The sequence below is a fragment of the Scyliorhinus canicula genome, chromosome 15 (genome assembly GCF_902713615.1).
Source record: "Scyliorhinus canicula chromosome 15, sScyCan1.1, whole genome shotgun sequence".
In the NCBI taxonomy this organism is placed as follows: Eukaryota; Metazoa; Chordata; class Chondrichthyes; order Carcharhiniformes; family Scyliorhinidae; genus Scyliorhinus; species Scyliorhinus canicula.
Genome location: NC_052160.1, coordinates 64,701,146 through 64,714,580, shown reverse-complemented (window position 1 = coordinate 64,714,580; position 13,435 = coordinate 64,701,146). Strand labels below are relative to the sequence as shown.

General features: G+C 47.5%; 1 protein-coding gene and 1 non-coding gene across 2 annotated transcripts; one reads left to right on the top strand and one right to left on the bottom strand.

Annotated features, from left to right (window-relative positions):
- Positions 1–5,287: 5,287 nt before the first annotated feature.
- On the bottom strand, positions 5,288–5,421 carry LOC119979164. Its single transcript, XR_005463666.1, has one exon. It is a non-coding gene; the product is annotated as a small nucleolar RNA ACA64 (small nucleolar RNA).
- An 805-nt stretch (positions 5,422–6,226) lies between these two features.
- Positions 6,227–11,698, top strand: rps2 (ribosomal protein S2). The gene is made up of 8 exons (XM_038820436.1): positions 6,227–6,251; positions 7,936–8,067; positions 8,189–8,278; positions 8,381–8,488; positions 8,818–8,991; positions 9,427–9,586; positions 10,512–10,603; positions 11,576–11,698. Exons 2-8 carry the CDS (start codon positions 7,939–7,941, stop codon positions 11,654–11,656), a joined length of 834 nt encoding a protein of 277 aa, XP_038676364.1. The 5' UTR covers positions 6,227–6,251; positions 7,936–7,938; the 3' UTR covers positions 11,657–11,698.
- Positions 11,699–13,435: the final 1,737 nt, after the last annotated feature.

Genomic DNA, 13,435 nt, shown 5'->3' with positions numbered 1-13,435 from the left:
TTTTGATATGGTTATTTACGGAGGGGTTGTTCTGCTATGATCTTGTGCTGTAGGGCATTGTTTGAGCTGTGTATCTTGAGGGGAGGGTCGGGGGGTCTGTTATATTCTATGTCGGAGTGGGGCTGATATTTGGGAGCTGCGTCAGAAGGGTGTGGTGGGGCAGGGCGAAAGCGCGGGCTTTCCTCTGGTTTCCCACGCTGGGGGGTGGTGACGGGGGAGGCGGGGCCTTAACTGGTTCTTCCCCGCGCTGGAGGAGGGATAGATTGGGGGATGATCCCACTTCGGGAGGGGTCGGGCTATTGGCGGGAGTTTCCGGAGTCAGCAGAAGTTAGCTGACCCACGGAAGTACAATGGAGGACGGTTTGCGGCTGGGAGGGTGCCTAGCCTGGGGGGAAAAGGGGAATACCGGGTTGCTGCTGGTAGGGTCAAGAAGGAGCTGGTGGGGGGGACAGAGGTGAGGTGTTGTCGCTATGGGGTCGGGCAGGGGGTGCTGGCCTGGGGCGGGCAGTCGACGGGCTATGGCTAGCCGACAGGGGGCGGGACGCCCTCTGATCCGGTTGGTCACCTGGAATGTGAGAGGGCTGAATGGGACGGTGAAGCGGTCGAGGATACTGGCTCAGCCGAAGGGGCTAAAGGCAGACGTGGCAATGCTTCAGGAGACCCACCTGAGGGTGGTGGACCAGGTCCGCCTGAGGAAGGGATGGGTGGGGCACGTTTTCCACTCTGGCTTGGATGTGAAGAACCGGGGAGTGGCGATTCTGGTGGGCAAAAATGTGTTGTTTGTGGCATCGGAGGTGGTGGCGGATAAGGGGGGGGTAGGTATGTTAGGGTTAGGGGCAGGCTACAAGGAGAGATGGTGGTACTGGCTAGTGTGTGCCCCAAATTGGAACGATGCGGGCTTTATGAGGCGTATGTTGGGACGGATCCCGGATCTGGAGGCGGGAGGTCTGATCATGGGGGGGGGGGGGGGGAGACTTTAATACGGTGTTGGATCCTTCACTGGATCGGTCCAGCTCTAGGACGGGTAGGAGGCCGGCGGCGGCCAAGGTACTGAGGGCTTATGGATCAGATGGGTGGAGTGGATCCATGGAGGTTTGTGAGGCCAAGGACACGCAAGGACTCTTTCTTCTCCCACGTACATAGGGTCTACTCTCGGATAGATTTCTTCGTGGTGAGTAGGGGACTGATTCCGAGAGTGGAGGAGGCAGAGTATTCGGCCATTGCAATCTCTGACCACGCTCCGCGTTGGATAGAGTTGGAGAAGGTGCGGGACCAACGTCCGCTGTGGCGGTTGGATGTGGGGTTGTTGGTGGAGGAGGAGGTGTGTAGGAGGGTCCGGGCAAGTATTGAGGGGTACCTTGAGGTGAATGATACGGGGGAGGTTCAGCTGGGGATGGTCTGGGAAGCCCTGAAGGCAGTAATTCGTGGGGAAATGATATCCATCCGGGCACACGGAGAGGAGCGAGCGGGATAGACTGGTGGGAAAGATGCTGGAGGTGGACAGGAGGTATGCAGAGGCACCAGAGGAGGGACTGTTGGGGGAGAGGCGCAGCCTGCAGGCTAAATTTGATTTTCTGACCACTGGAAAGGCGAAGGCACAAGGGGCAGTGTACGAACATGGTGAAAAGGTGAGTAGGATGCTGGCTCATCGGCTCCGTAAGCGGGATGCGGCTAAGGAGATTGCTGGAGTGAGAGACAAGAGTGGGAATGTGGTGCGGAAGGGGGTAGAGGTGAATGAGGTCTTCAAGGACTTTTACGAGGAACTGTAGCGGTCGGAGCCAACGGGGGAGAGGGGAATGGAGAGCATCCTTGACAGGCTTTCTTTTTTCCGAAGGTGGAGGGGCTGGGTGCGCCGATTTGAGCTGGAGGAGCTAGTTAAGGGGATCGGGCAGATGCAGTCAGGGAAGGCACCGGGGCCGGATGGGTTCCCGGTGGAATTTTATAAAGTTTGTTGACCTAGTGGGCCCCTTGCTGGTGCGTACACAACGAAGCATAGGAAGGGAGGACTTTGCCCCCGACGATGTCTCGGGTGCTGATCTCGTTAATTTTAAAGAAGGACAAGGACCCCCAGCAGTGTGGTTCATACAGGCCCATATCTCTCCTCAACGTGGATGCTAAGGTGCTGGCAAAAATCCTGGCCACCAGGATAGAGGACTGTGTGCCAGGGGTTGTGCACGAGGACCGGACAGGTTTTGTGAAGGGAAGGCAGCTGAACACGAATGGGCGGAGATTGCTGAATGTCACCATGATGCCGGCGATTGAGGGGGAGGCAGAGATAGTGGTGGCGCTGGATGCGGAGAAGGCCTTCGATAGAGTGGAGTGGGGGTACCTATGGGAGGTGTTGGGGAGGTTTGGATTTGGTGAAGGGTTCATTAGATGGGTAAGGCTGCTATATGAGGCCCCGATGGCGTGCGTGGCCACGAATAGGAGGAGGTTGCAGTACTTCCGGCTTTACCGAGGGACCAGGCAGGGTTGTCCCCTGTCCCCCTTGTTGTTTGCACTGGCAATTGAGCCGCTGGCGATGGCGTTGAGAGATTCAGAGAGGTGGAGAGGCTTGGTGCGAGGTGGAGAGGAACATACGGTGTCGTTGTATGCTGACGACCTGTTACTGTATGTGGCGGACTCGGTGGGAGGGATGCCGAGAGTGATGGAGTTGCTCGCCGAGTTTGGGACCTTTTCAGGTTATAAATTAAACTTGGGCAAGAGTGAGGTGTTTGTGGTGCATCCTGGAGACCAGGAGGAAGGAATTGGTAGGCTCCCGCTTAGTCGGGCAGGGGAGAGCTTTAGGTACCTGGGGGTGCAGGTGGCCAGGGACTGGGGGACTCTTCACAAGCATAACTTCACCAGACTGGTAGATCAGATGGAGGAGGAGTTCAGTAGGTGGGACACGCTGCCATTGTCGTTGGCGGGGAGGGTGCAGTCCATCAAAATGACGGTGCTTCCGAGGTTCTTGTTCCTTTTTCAGTGCCTGCCCATCTTTATCCTCAGGGCCTTCTTTAGGAGAGTGACCAGCAGTATTCTGAGCTTTGTGTGGGCACATGGGACTCCGAGAGTGAGGAGGGTGTTCCTGGAGCGAGGAAGGGATAGAGGCGGGCTGGCGCAGCCCAACCTTCTGGCTGCCCAATTGTACCCCAATGTGTCAATGGTGCGTAAATGGGAGATGGAGGGGGGGAGGGGCGGCGTGGAAAAGAATGGAGATGGCGTCATGTAGAGGTACGAGCCTGGGTGCCATGGTAACGGCACTGTTGCCGCTCTCCCCTAAGAGGTTTACCATGAGCCCGGTGGTGGCGGCAACCCTAAGAATCTGGGGACAGTGGAGACGGCATCGGGGGGCTCGATGGAGGCTCCACTGGGTGGCAACCATCGGTTCATCCCGGGTAACACAGATGGGGGATTCAGGGGGTGGCAAAGGGCGGGCATCAGCAAATTGAGGGACCTGTTTATTGGCGGGAGGTTTGCGGGCCTGGGGGAACTGGAAGATAAATTTGGCCTTCCCCAAGGGAACATGTTCAGATTCTTGCAGGTAAAGGCATTTGCTAGGCGACAGGTAGAGGGATTCCCTCTGTTGCCGTCGCGGGGGACGATGGACAGAGTGCTTTCGGGGGTGTGGGTCGGAGAGGGGAAGGTGTCTGACATCTATAAGGTAATGCAGGAGGTGGAGGAGTCGTCAGTGGAGGAGCTGAAGGCTAAATGGGAGGAGGAACTTGGGGAGCAGATAGAGGACGGGACTTGGGCGGATGCCTTGGAGAGAGTCAACTCTTCCTCCTCATGTGCGAGGCTTAGTCTCATCCAATTTAAGGTGCTGCACCGGGCCCACATGTCCGGGACTAGGATGAGTAGGTTCTTTGGGGGTGAGGACAGGTGCACCAGATGTTCGGGGAGTCCAGCGAACTGCGCCCATATGTTCTGGAAGGGGGTGGCGGGGACGGTGTCGAGGGTGGTTGGATCCAGGGTGGGGACTCGCGATTTTTGGAGTTGCGGTAGAGCCGGGAGTGCAGGAAGCGAAAGAGGCCGGTGTCCCGGCCTTTGTGTCCCTAGTAGCCCGTCGAAGGATACTGTTACAATGGAAGGATGCAAGGCCCCCAAGCGTAGAGACCTGGATCAGTGACATGGTGGGATTTATACAATTGGAAAAGGTCAAATTTGCCCTGAGAGGATCAATACAAGGGTTCTATAAACGATGGCAGCCTTTTCTGGACTTCCTGGCTCAGAGATGGGTAACTTTGTGTGTGTGGGGTGGGGGTGGGTGGGGGGGGGGCATTATTGTATTTATTCTGTAACTTTATAGTGTGTTAATTTGTGTTGTTAAAATGCTGGGTTGTTCATGGGGATGGGGCAAATGTATATGATTGTTAATATTGTTATTTTCGGTATTTTACTAAGGTGTGTCAATGTTGTATAAAATCAAAATTTTTCAATAAAAATTATTTTAAAAAAAAACAAATTCAGTGATGCCCTAGGACTGAGAATGATAAGCCAACAACAATCACATCTATTTCCTTTGTGCAAATTTCCAACCAACATCAATTTTGCTCAGACTCCTTGATGCAAGAGCAATTACACTTGCATCTTTTGCTCTCCATATGAAGGACTCATGCAGGAAGTTCTTCCACTCCTCAACAATTCGTAAGGGGGATTATATTTGAGTAGAGCTGTAGCATAAGTAATGAATCACTCAAGATTTTCAAACATATATAATAGTACTTACAGGGAGTAACATTAGGAGTCAGACTACTTTTCCATTTAGATTGTGCAAGTGTGTTAGGGGGGTGGGAGAAAGTGAGTGAAAGAAGAATTGATTTGGCATCACCATTTTAGACAAAATAAATTGGGTCTTATGAGGTAAAGTCCAATGTAGCTAACTTTTTATTTCAGATTTCCAGTATCCACACCATTGTGCTTTATTTCAAATTTTAATTTTAAGCATATCCTTTGAGGCATTTAGGAAATGAAGATTGTTTTTGATTAAGGGAGCAGTTGGAAAGAAAACTGGACAGGAGATAGGCTGAACCAGACCATTCCCATGTTTTGAAGCTAACACTGCAATGTGAAGTGTTCCCCGCCCCAGCAGTTGTACCTCACTGTAATTCCACTAAGACAATGCCCAGACTTCAAAGATTAGATCACTGAAGGTTCATTCCCCTACTTAGATGCCATACTTTCAATTCTTGACCATTCACTACCTGTAACCAACCATGAAAATTAAATCACAATACAGAAACTATTGCTGCTGCTTTCATGCAACACCAAGTAATGATGCTTTCTTAGAGGATATTGCAAAACACAAAATTATTGGCACACGGGTTTTATTGGCCACATGCAATACAAAAGTGGGCAATAAGCTTTTAGTGTACCTTTTAATGTGGGCACCCTTATCTTACCGACAGTAACTAATAATGCTGTTGGTAATTTTCAGAGGGTGCCAGTCCCAGCTACCCAGTTAAGAGCACGTGTTCCGAAGTGCTGAACTAGGTCACTGGTACCAGTTATATTTCATGGCAATAATCTCTAATATAAATCAATATTGGGCTCCAGCTAGTTCTGACAGTAGTAGCACTCAATTTAAACATTGCAAAGATACCCATGGTAAGCAAAAAAATAAATTGCTTTGAAGGCCAGGTCTCAACATTTGCCAGGTTGGCCGCCTTCCCTCAAACAAACTAGGTTAACGTTTAGTAGACTTGAACCAGGATAAAATTAACAACCGTCACTTTTTAAACATGAAGAACGACATAGCATTGCGAAATTTAAAAAATTCAAAGTTCTCGGAAATAAAAAATGCTTGAGCTTAAAATTAAAAAAGATTAACAATAATTCGCCACGTCTTTTTCAAAAAATATACTTTTTATTCACAAAAACGTAAAACCACATTACTGCACAATTTCACTCCATCGATACCGTGCACCGTTTTTGCCTCCGGAACGGCAGCAACTGCTTCTTATAGGGCGGTGAAATGCGCACCCCAAAATCTGAATAACGCAGATTGACAAGGCGCTTCTTGGACACGTGGGTAATGATCTATGCTCGATCTGGGGTCGCCATTCCTGCCTGGAAACCCCTGAATCTGCATTGTACAGATAACAGGCCACTTCTGCGGGGGGAGAGAGAATGATACATGCTCTGTCTGGGGCGGGGGAGGAAACCTTCCCCTTCCCCTACCCGGGCGAGATCCGGTTTGGGGTCTCGCGAGATTCCAGAGGCTTTAAGAAGGCCGCACGCCGGCATCCGGCCTTCTGATTGAAAATCATCACGTAAGTGGGCCTAGTTAGGAGCGTCGGCAATCAGTGTAAAATTGGAGCCATCCGCCTTACAGCGGCTCTGACAAAGGCGGCTAACTATCAAACCAACATTAATAAAGTGCCTCTTGTGGTTATTTCGTATGTTTAATGTGAAAAGGCTGGATTATGAGTGAGTTTAGTTTTAGGGGGAGGGTGGGTTGAGATGCGGGCGGCCTAGGGATGGCGATCTGAGTCCAGCTTTGCCCGGGATTCGCGGCTTGGCCCGCATTTACTCGGATAGACCCCCCCCCCCCCCCCCTTTCTCTGCAATGAATTCCCCGGATAAACTTCACCTTAAACCGACCCTGATCCGAATGAGAATGGGGGTTAAGCCCAGACTCCCACATGGGGTTGGGTCTCGGGCTAACCACACACGGGGGCTGCTGCAGCCTGTAGGACAACCTGCACTCAAGCTGCAACTTTGCTTCTCCGCCTCATTGTGTGTGAAGAGGTAATAATTCAACCAGAATAAAACGCAGGATGGGGGATCCTAAATTACTGAAACCCAGTGCCGGAAGAAACTCATTGTGTTCTGGGGACAAAAGTTGACCTGCAGTTTTGTCTTCCTGAACTGCTTTGGTGTATGTGCAGGAGTGGTTGTGCTTTCAGTATGTTGAAGACAAAAAGTGAAATTTGTAAAATGACAACCAGCAGAATGGAGGCTGTAGTAAGATTTGGGCCAAGTGTTCTCTGGTAATTGGCTTGCCTCAGGAGTTCACCTTACACCTTGGAAACTGCCTTGTGTCGGACTGCTGGCACTCCAGTGCAGTGCACCCTGTAGTAGGGGGATATATTTCAGATGAGATGTTGAATGAGGCTGGATTCCATTGCACTACCTCATAGTAAAGCTGGGGTGGTCTTGTCGGTGTCCTGCCTGATTATTGTCCCTTAACCGGCATCAGTATAACGGATTGGCTCGTGCACATATTGCAAAACGACTGCCAAAGAGCTGAATAGGATGATGGATGCAAAAGATCAGTGTGTTGTGCCTTTGTCGCTTTCAGTTATCCAGTTTAAGCATCTGTTAGGTTTTCCTTTCAAAATATCCAATTCTTCATTGAAAGTTAGTTTTGAATGTGCTTCCATCACCCTTTCAGGCAGTGCAACATTATAAGAGATTATGATTATTTGAAAGTCTTCAAAGTAAGGGTAATTTCCACTGATATTTCCAACATGATCACGGTATATAAGTAACCATTCAGGCTGTCACAAAATGTTTTGCGTTTTCGTGCAATTACAGTAATAATTAATCCCAGTGTTGTGGAAACAGCCATGGAGTAAAGGTGGTGATTTGCACAGCAATGGAGTCAGAATTTTTATTTATTTTTTATTTTTTATAAATTTAGATTACCCAATTATTTTTTTCCAATTAAGGGGCAATTTAGCGTGGCCAATCCACCTACTCTGCACATTTTTGGGTTGTGGGGGCGAAACCCACGCAGACACGGGGAGAATATGCAAACTCCACACGGACAGTGACCCAGAGCCGGGATCGAACCTGGGACCTCAGCGCCGTGAGGCGGTTGTGCTAACCACTAGGCCAGCTTGCTGCCCTCAATGGAGTCAGAAATTAGTGTCGCCCCAAACCGCTTCTGAAAATATAAATGTGCTGTGACTAACATTTGATCCCTTAATAAATTTCATCTTTGTGTTGCAGCAAATGGCGGACGACGCCGGTGGTAGAGGAGGTTTCCGTGGTGGCTTTGGCTCCCGTGGGCGGGGCCGAGGTCGCGGTAGGGGACGTGGCAGAGGCCGTGGTGCCCGTGGTGGAAAGGCTGAAGATAAGGAGGTACGATGCAATGTCAGCTTAAATTTATGTTGCGAGACTCCGAATTAATGGACTTAAAATCACAAAATTAATTGTTGTGACATGAGCCCTTGAAATATGTTACTTTTCATTTCCCTCTCAGTGGGTGCCAGTAACTAAGCTTGGGCGTCTGGTAAAGGATATGAAGATCAAAACGCTGGAGGAAATTTACCTCTTCTCCCTTCCTATAAAGGTAATGTTTGCAGATAATTCCACCATGTAAATGCCTGCCTGTAGGAGATTAAGCAGATCAATCAATTTTTATAATCTCTCGTATATTCCTTTTTCCGTATAGGAGTCTGAAATCATTGACTTTTTCCTGGGATCGGCTTTAAAGGATGAGGTTCTCAAGATCATGCCAGTACAGAAGCAAACTCGTGCCGGTCAACGCACAAGGTTCAAGGTATGTTATTGTCTGGCTACAGACAATATTTCAATTCCTCATAAGAATCATAGAATCCCTACAGTGCAGAAGGAGGCTAATCACCCCAATGGGTTGGCTCCGACCCTCCGAAGGAGTGCCCACATCCTATCCCCGGCACATCTTTGGACTGTGGGAAGAAACCGGAGCACCCGGAGGAAACCCACACAGACACAGAGAATGTGCAAACTCTACATTGACAGTCACCCAAGGTCGGAATCGAACCCTGGCACTGTGTCACTGCTGCCTGCTTTCCCCCGCAGAAAATATGTTTGGTATGACATTGTAATTTCACTCTTAAATTTTTTCAGGCTTTTGTTGCTATTGGTGACTATAATGGACATGTTGGATTGGGTGTCAAGTGCTCCAAGGAAGTGGCCACTGCCATTCGCGGAGCTATTATTCTGGCAAAGCTGTCGATCATCCCTGTGAGGCGGGGCTACTGGGGTAACAAAATTGGAAAGCCCCACACTGTACCATGCAAGGCAAGTACAAATACAGGTGTTTGGTTGGTGTATACTATGTAAACTTATCAGCAATGCCTGTGAAACAAAATAAAGTTTCATTTAAAGGAGCTTCAGTTTAAGTATTGACCTGTAGAAAGAATATAGAGAATACATAGCATTACACAAATAAACAATTGCCTTGATTCTTCATTTTATACTTTGGCTGCATTCAGTGACAGTAAATTAATGTGTACAGTGTTCCCGATCATAGGAAGATTTACTAAAATCTGTACTGCTGTTTATGGCTTGTGCATTATTGGTTCTGCATTGATCGGAATTGCTTGAAATGTGAACTGCCCTGTTATAGGGTGTCTTGTTTACCTGAGAAAATGTTTGAATTATGTTTATTTGTCGGGGTGGGTTGGTTTTATGACACGTTGTCTCAGTGCTCTAACTGTTTCTCAACCTTTCCAGGTGACTGGCCGTTGTGGTTCAGTCTTGGTGCGTCTAATCCCTGCACCTCGTGGTACTGGTATTGTCTCAGCTCCTGTGCCCAAGAAACTGCTACAGATGGCTGGTATTGACGATTGCTACACCTCAGCCAGAGGCTGCACGGCCACACTGGGCAACTTTGGTAAGTCAGGTTTCTAACTACAGTGCCAGGGAAACGATGTATGTAATGATAATCTTTATTAGTGTCACAAGTAGGCTTACATTAACATTGCAATTAAGTTACTGTGAAAATCCCCTAGTCGCCACACTCCAATGCCTGGTCGGGTAAACTGAGGGAGAATTCAGAATATCCAATTGAAAATGAAATTAAAATCGCTTATTGTCACAAGTAGGCTTCAAATGAAGTTACTGTGAAAAGCCCCTAGTCGCCACATTCCGGTGCCTGTTCGGGGAGGCTGGTACGGGAATCGAACCGTGCTGCTGGCCTGCTTTGGTCTGCTTTAAAAGCTAGCGATTTAGCCCTGTGTGCTAAAACCAGCCCCTACAATTCACCCAACAAGCACATCTTTCAGGACTTGTGGGAGGAAGCCGGAGGAAACCCATGCAGACACGGGGAGAACATGCAGATTCCACAGGCAGTGATCCAAGGCAGGAATCGAATTCGGGTCCCTCGTGCTGTGGAGCAATAGTGCTAGCTAATGTGCTCTGCTCACAGCAATGTTTGTATTTATTCTTTTTGGACTGGAGGTTAAGAGGGCTGTATTTGTCTTTTGTAATTAATTGTGTTTGAACGTAGAACAAGAGATTAGATTTATAGACAAATCTAAAATTGTCAGAAAAGGTGATTGGGTAGTACTTGTAAGGCCATTCTGATTGCATCTGGCTCCTGTTAAGTTACCGAACGCCCCTCAGCTCTGCACAATTTAACCTGCCTGTGGTGTAATTGGCATATTAAGAGAGGAAAATAAATGGAGCATTGCACGGCAGCTAGATCTTCTATGGTGTACCTGTTCCATTTTAAGCTCAACAAGGTCCTTGAAGCTTAATTTTGATAACATACTAGTTTAGTACTTGTCCTATAACTTGCTATATCTGCTTTTCTACAGCTAAAGCTACTTTTGATGCCATCTCTAAGACCTACAGTTATCTGACCCCGGATCTGTGGAAAGAGACTGTGTTTACCAAGGCCCCATACCAGGTACCATGCTGAAAACTACATTTTCTTACAGAAACATGACTTCTTAGATGTATGAAGAGATTTGAAAATTATTTTCATTAAGTTTACTTTAACAGCACCACAGCTGTTGATATTTATTGTAGCACATCACCTGTCCAGAGTTCACAATCTTTTTTGCTTCTAAGATCCTGTTCCCCATGTTACAGAAATCCCAAGAGACCCCTAATATCATGTTTTTTTCTGTCTAAAAACAATTATCAAACTTTTTGGTGCTAGTTCTCAAATTTCCCCATGATCCCTTCCAGCCCCTGCAACAAGCCAAGATCTCTGCCATCATTGGCAGCCATGTGGAGCAGGCTTGAAGGGCCAAATGGCCTCCTCCTATTTTCAATGCCTTCAGCTTCCTCGGCCCTCAGTTCTGGAGTTTCCTCTCTCTACACATGTTTCATACCATGTTCTCCTTTGATGCAATTAAATTACATTTCAGTAAGCTGGAACTACTTTTTCTTGTTCAATGTCAAATTTCATTTTGACAATTACCTCTCCCTTGTTCCCTGAGATCTGATGAAATACTTTTCTCAATAAGGATGGCTGCAACTCCTGCAACGTCTTATTTCCCCAGCAGCTCCCCAATGGAAACCTGACTCCACTAAGTAACAACCCAATTCACTTACTCAGAAGCTCCTCCATGGGCTAGAAGTTGGCCAGTTAGGAGAGGGGTTTAGAGATTATTTCAATTGAAAGAGGCTTGCACATGGAACTTGGTCAATCAGTTTAAATTTATTTTTTCAGTTGTTGCTAATCTTTGTCCTTCTGGCATGTTTTTGAAAACAAGTAAGGAGCTACTGAGAACCCCGGAGCCATAATATTTTTATCTATTCTGTACGACATTCACATCCTCTTTATTTTTCCTTTTTGGCTTATCAGTTTTTTCCCCCGCAGTATTTTATATTGTGTAAAGCATGCTGTAAAGTTTTCTCTATTCCCTTTCAGGAATTCACTGATCATCTGGCCAAGACCCACACCCGCGTGTCAGTCCAACGGTCCCAGTCGGCTGTTGCTCCTGCAACATAAAGCGTTTATGCAAAGAATGAAATAAAGATCTGTTGCCCATGATCTTGTGTTTGTGATCTTTGTTTTGAATAGGGCTGGATTTGAAGGGGGAAATGCATAAACAGGTCAGAAGTTGGCACTACAATCTTTATTTTTGTCACAAGTAGGCCTACATTAACACTGCAACGCAGTTAGTGAAAATCCCCATGTCGCCACATTCTGGCACCTGTTCGGGTACAATGAGGGAGAGTTCAGAATGTCCAATTCACCTAACAAGCACGTCTTTCGGGACTTGTGGGAGGAAACCGGAGTGTCCGGAGGAAACCCCTGCAGACACGGTGAGAACGTGCAGTGACCCAAGTCGGGAATCGAATCTGGTACCCTGGAGCTGTGAAGCAACAGTGCTAATCACTGCTACCGTGCACCACGAATGAAAGTTGCTGGATCTTAAGGCCAGAGCATTTTTGATCTTGTAAATTCCCTTAACCCTTTAGTCAATGACCTATGCCATCACATAGAAATATCAATAATCACTTACCTTTGTGCTCCAGTCTGATCTACTTCCATCACTGCCTCAGCTCAAATCCTCCACCTTTTTTAACTATAGGTTCAGTTATTGCAATGTGCTACTGATTAACTTCAGCTCATCCAACTGTTGTCTGTATCCTAATTGAAATGACCCATTGAACCATTACCCTTGTCCTCACAACATTGGCTTCTGGCCTAGCAAGGCCTTAATTTTGACATTTTTCATCCTTACCCCTCTGACAGCACTGAATCATCTGAAATGGCATTCTCTGGACTCAAGGATTGCAAATCTTCCACCCGTTTTAAAAAAGGGATAAACTTAACTGCTGAGCAGTCAGCCTAATGGTAGGGAATCTTTCCAAGAGACAATCATACAGAACAAAATCAGTTGGCATTTGGAAAAGTATGGGATAAGTAATGAAAGTATGATTTTATTCAAGCAAGTTTTTGATCAATGGGATAGTTATTCAAAGTAATGTAGTGCTGAGAAGTGTGGATCCCGACAAACCCACCCCAACAAATAAACATAATTCAAACATTTTCTCAATGCCCATCCCGCATTGCTCTTCAGAAGGTTGAGGTGAGTTGCCTCCTTGAACCGCTGCTGTCCCTGTGGTGTAGGTACACCCACTGGACTGTTAGGGAGTTCCAGAATGTTCCCCCAGCAACAAAGGAACCGCAATATATTTCCAAGTAAGGGTGGCGAGTGATTGGAGGGGAACCTCCAATACGTTGGTTTCCCAGTTATCTTCCGCTCTTGCCCTTCTAGATGGTGGTAGTCGTGTATTTGGAATGTACTGTCTAAGGAACTTTGGTGAGTTACTGCAGTGCATCTTGTAGATGGTACACACGACTGCCACTGTTAGTCGGTGGTGGAGGGTTTGAATGTATCTTGTGGAGAGTAATCAAGCGGTTGCTTGATCAATGGTATCCCCCCCAGGATGTTGAATATGGAAGATTCAGCGATGGTAATGCCATTGAATGTCAAGGGGCAATCGTTAGATCCTCTCTTGTAGGTGATGGTCATTGTCTGGCATTTGTGTGGCATAAATGTATCTTGCCACTTGTCAGCCCAAGACTGGATATCGTCCAGGTCAGGGGTGGGCAAACTTATCCGTGCAAGGGCCACATTCAGAAATTCACAATTTTAAAGGGCCGCATAGTATATTAAGTAAAATAATTACTTCACCCGGTTATGATTCTGGGCACCTCATATAGAACAGTACAGCACAGAACAGGCCCTTCAGCCCTCGACGTTGTGCCGAGCAATGA